Raw genomic sequence first — 4,888 nt, 5'->3', positions numbered from 1 at the left:
GGGGCGCTGCGCGGGTCGGGAGAGGCCCCTGGCTGCCGCCCGCTCCGCAGGGAGGGCCCGCGGGGCGAGCTGGAGCCGTTTTTCCATGGAAACGATCACTCTTACCTCCGAAGACTTAGGGTTGTTAGCTATTGAAGGACAGTGGGAGAATGTCACAGTCATGGAAAACATACACAGAAGTGCTCGAGGTTTCCAGATCGTGGCCTCCGCCGCGGCGGACACCGGCCGGCCCGTCGAGCACCTGAGCCGGGGACCGACCGGGCTCCCGCAGTCTCCGCCCGTGCACGTTTCCCCGCTTCGCGCAGAAAACGCATCCTCGCCATTCCCTGCAGCGTGCAGAGGACATCAGCCCCTCGAAAAGGTGTTAAAGGTGACCAGAGCCGGAGCGCGGTAGTTAGGATTCTCACTGGAAGATTTCTGCTGCCCTCTGGTGACCATAAAGTGTATTCTCCTACGTTTCTTTTTCTCCTGCAGCTGTTAGGAATCGGAAGCCGAGTAAGAGTAAATAAATATACCTGGGCCTCTTCCTGGAAGAGCTAGCTGAAATAACAAATGTTAACGTCATGTCGTGCTTTCCGGTGGAGGTAATATGTTTATAGCTAATTCGTTGCTCTCCAAATCACGATGGCATCGCAGCCCTGAAGCTCCATTAAAACTTAAACTTTGAAGCCTTCCGGAGAAATCTACCTTGAGCGCTTAAAGATATTCTGGAAATATAATTTATTTGTGAAAAATGTTACATTTTGCTCGTAGTTATCAAATTTTCTTCCATTTCACATGAACACAGAGGGAATTGTTTCATAATTTCATTTAACTACTGAGGTATTCAGAGCTTTTTCACTTTCGCCAGTCTCCAGTTTTTGAAAAAAGTTTATTTCTCACGGACTTTCCTTATCCTGTTTTAAATATTTAGCAGTTATCTTTCTAGACTATGAGTTTTCAAGACACCACATTTAAGTAAAAAGCAAAAGCAAATGCATTACATGTAGAAACAATCATGCCTATTTATTGACGTAATAATGCATATATTTGTCATAGCCTTCAAAGTTACGGGCTCTGTCACTAAGCAGCGCCAGTGGTGACGCTCGGGACTCGCTGACAGTCGCATTCTACAATTAGTAAGTGCATAAATATTTTCTGAGGAAATTTAGTGTTCCACGTTTCAGATCCACCAGATACAAACTTGTGGGAAAGGGATGAATGCGGGAGTGCCCACCTCCTGCTCGCACAGGGGTCCGGAGGCCACTGCCGCCCACCCAGAGGAACTGGGCACAGCTGGCCCTGAAATCTGTCTTCTTAAAAATCCTGACCAATGTGGAAACTTCACCATCCATTTTGGCCACAGATTCCTCACCAAAGTTTATATCTGCAATATGCAAAAAGTGATCAAATCAATGAATAAAGCACAGTTTGTTGATAATATTCTTCCTTTACCTCAGGAGCAGAAAAAACATGACCTACTTACGAATTTTAATGAATGAATAAGGCAGAGATGGAATAAGAGTTATTTTAATCTCAATCCCCACAGAAGCAATTAATGATGACAGTGATGCTGCCTGTGAGCCAAGTAAGGCTGAGAAAATACATAGCGGTAGGAGTTGTAGGAATTGAATGCCCATGTCGGGTATTCAAAGTAAGATGACTATTGATCAGAATGTAAACATTCTGTGTAAAATGCTAGAGGTGATTGTGGGAAAATACATTCTATTTAAATTATGTAAATGCTAATTTGAAAGAAATTTGTTGCAAAAGGTCCAAAGTTAGGGAGAGTACTAAATTACCAGCAGGTATGAGATGAGATACATATTCATGTGTCATGTTGCTTGCTTCCTGCCTGTATATGTCTGCAGCTGAGAGAATGGGAAAGCCGAGGGAGGGTGAGGAGAAGAGGAGAAAGGGGTTTCCAAAGATGTGTCCAGTGCCCCAGCTCATTTTCCCGCTTTCTCTCCCAGCACATGCATACACACACACACACACACACACACACACACACACACACACACACACACCCCACCACCGCCACTGCAACCAGTGCTGCCTTCTCAAAGCATAAACCAACTCATTCATGGGTCTCAGCCTTTCTGGGAAATTTAAAACCCATACCAGAGACACACTGCCATAGCCTTTGTTAATTCTGGGCTTATACAAATTCAGCCTCTCTTTTCAGAAGTGCCCAGCTTAGAAAATTAAAATGAGTGGAGGGGAGCCCTCTTCCCTGGCCTTGCAGGGGTGCACAGGCAGGCATCTGCCGACCTGGAGGCACGATGAATTCCCCGTGAGCTTTGAACATAGTCATGGAGGACTCCCTCCAGCCAAGAGCAGGTCCTTGATGGAAATTGACAGCTCCCACCCCCATTCCAAAGGGACGCCACCACATTGCAGTCACCCCCTCGTCCCCCTCACTCTGCTGTTCCCTGAATGGAGAGGCCTCGAGAATACAAGCCAAGGTTCTCCTCAACCTAGAGTCACCAGGGACTGAAATGGCCTTGGAGGGGCTCATCATCCAGGGGGCTTCCTTCCAGACTTGTCTGATCTTTTCCATGCCTCACATTCTACATTGCCATCTCCTTTTGTTACTTAATGTTTCAGTGCAAACCCATCAACTCGGAGAAACAGGGATCAAAAAGAGAAATAAGCATCCTAAGCGTGATAAAAATGTGCACAGGGAGTCATTGTTTAGAAAGTGACAATTCCATAGGTAAGTGAGAGATTTCTTTTCCTCTCCAAAAACAGTTACATCATCCGACGTGTGACTGTTCAGTATGTGCTGTAGGGTGTGTGCAGGGCTTTGTAAATCTTCATAGTGATTATGAATGTCTGTAAGATTTGTACAGTAAATCATTTTGAGTGTTAATGTTAAGCATGAAACCAACACAGCAGCTGTTGTTCCTAAAAATGAGTTGTCCTTTAACCTGTCCAATCTCCTAAGAGAAGTATTCAGTGTTGTGCAGAGGCTTGAGATCCTGGAAAGAGTGCTGCAGTCGTGACAAGAACAAGGAGCGCACTTGCGTTCCTCGTGGCGGAGCACATTTTGGAAGAAGCACTCGTTTTTCAGGCCAACAATTGCTGCCTTTGAATCAGACGTAAACAGCAGATTTCTCACAAACACTCAGTTGTAGCAGCGTTATTTAAGCTGGTATTTTTTCCCCTTGGGAAGATAGCTTTGTGTATTGGCTTTCGTTACACACGGAATGTGTCGCGTTTGTGTTTAAATGGCTTAGTTATAAGCTACTGCACTCTGCTCGTGTCTGTGTGTCTCTGTGAGGTCCTTCTACCCGCTTGATGCGGTCTCGATGATGTATTTTCTCTTAGTGTCAGATGTCATTGCGCTTTGTGGCAAGCTGCTGAGAACAAGGACAGTAGGGACCTGCACTCCACACCCCAGTTCTCTGTACCATCACAGAAAACTTCATTTTGGTTCACATGGGATGAAAAAGAAATAAATATTCACCAAACAATGCTGTCTGAAGAATATTTTCTACATTGTTTGCTAATTGAATTCAGGTTTCCCACGGCAAGTGTAAATGTAAGCATATGACGTGGAACTGACAAGATGTTTAAAAACAAGTTAGAAATGCATTCGGTTGTCTTTCCGGAGAGCGTGTCACATTGCCACTACTCGTGCCAGCTGGAGTTTTTTAGGACCAGCAGTCAGGAATTCCCTTCCAAGTGTCGCCATTCAGCTACAATACACAAAATGAATGCTTCAGAGTGGTAACTGCTAAAACCTGGACCATTTCAGCAGCTCTCAGGTTGTTTCGTGTGCTCGAGTCTATTTTCCTGACATTGGGGGCTCGAGGTGGGGCATATGAATGAGGTGGTGAGGTTGGGTATGCACAGAGCCTCTCGAGGAGCTCTGATTTGGAGGTGAATCTTAGTCCATGGGCAAAGAGTTACACAGTTTTTAGGGTGTTTTAGGCCCAGTCCTGGGACAGTGTCTCTCAGGGCTCTTTGAGGTGACAATAACATTCATGGTCACTACGTTTCCATACTTTAAACCATGCTGCAGTGTGTGATGAAGCTTTTGCTACAGATCTTTAGATGTGCGATTTCTTAGTAAGAGGGAAGGTAAGCCATGGTGGGAGCTGGAAACTTCTATTAAAGGGACAGCTGTTACCTGTGGATTGTGCTGTTTGGGGATTGGCACTGCTGGGGCAGACCCCATCCCCACTGCCAGGCTCTGTGGTGACCCTGAGTGCTCAGGGTCAGCACACATGGTCTGTAGCTCTCAGGTGCTCCATGCTGAGAGGTGACCGAGGCCCAGGCTCCCCTGCACAAAGCCAGGGTACAGGGAGGGCACAGTGCAGGCTCACAGGCTTGGAACACACAGCACCAAGGGACAGAGGAGGACTTTGACCCTGACCCACACAGCCTGGAAAGTGGACCTGAGGGCCAGGTAACCCAGGACCCCACTGGCACAAGTCTAGACCCGCAAGTCCCATGGCCTCCGTCTCTATCTTGTACAGTGCACCCCATGCCCTCCTCCCTGCACTTTGTACCCTGAGGCCTTCATCCATCCCGCAACCTGAGGTCAATGAGGAAGGATGCACATCTTCCCAGGATCCTGCAAGAGTCTTGCTCTGAAGCCCAGGGTGATGAGAGCTCTCATGGGCCTCAAAACCTTCCCAGCACCGGGTGGGCCACACCTGGGGTCCCTGGGTTCTGCCAGAGACTGCAGGCTGCGTGTGGGGCTCAGGTTCACCCTGCTTACTGCTGGCCTTGGAAGCTGGGGGGTGTCTCTACCCCACCCTTCGACATCCTGCTGTCACTAGGTCAGAGAAAGGGACTACAGGCACAGAGGGACGTGCGGTGGTTTGGGGTTTCAGCAAGGAAAGGCATATGCAGAGGCAAAGTGGCAACACTGGACACCCAGTCTTTCAGACCTGAC

General features: G+C 47.6%; 1 protein-coding gene across 1 annotated transcript in view; it reads left to right on the top strand.

Moving 5' to 3' along the window:
* The window catches only part of Sema3e (semaphorin 3E), a 261,237-nt gene that overhangs the window by 98,874 nt on the left and 157,475 nt on the right, over positions 1-4,888 (top strand). The window contains exons 16-18 of the mRNA XM_012516491.1: positions 114-370; positions 475-495; positions 2,590-2,698. Of these exons, the coding sequence (XP_012371945.1) occupies positions 114-370; positions 475-495; positions 2,590-2,698 (387 nt within the window). The remainder of the gene's footprint in view (positions 1-113; positions 371-474; positions 496-2,589; positions 2,699-4,888) is intronic.

Source organism: Octodon degus, unplaced genomic scaffold (genome assembly GCF_000260255.1).
Source record: "Octodon degus isolate 3935 unplaced genomic scaffold, OctDeg1.0 scaffold00108, whole genome shotgun sequence".
NCBI classification, from domain to species: Eukaryota; Metazoa; Chordata; class Mammalia; order Rodentia; family Octodontidae; genus Octodon; species Octodon degus.
The sequence above is the reverse complement of the archived record's forward strand: the minus strand, read 5'-3'. Positions and strand labels throughout refer to the sequence as shown.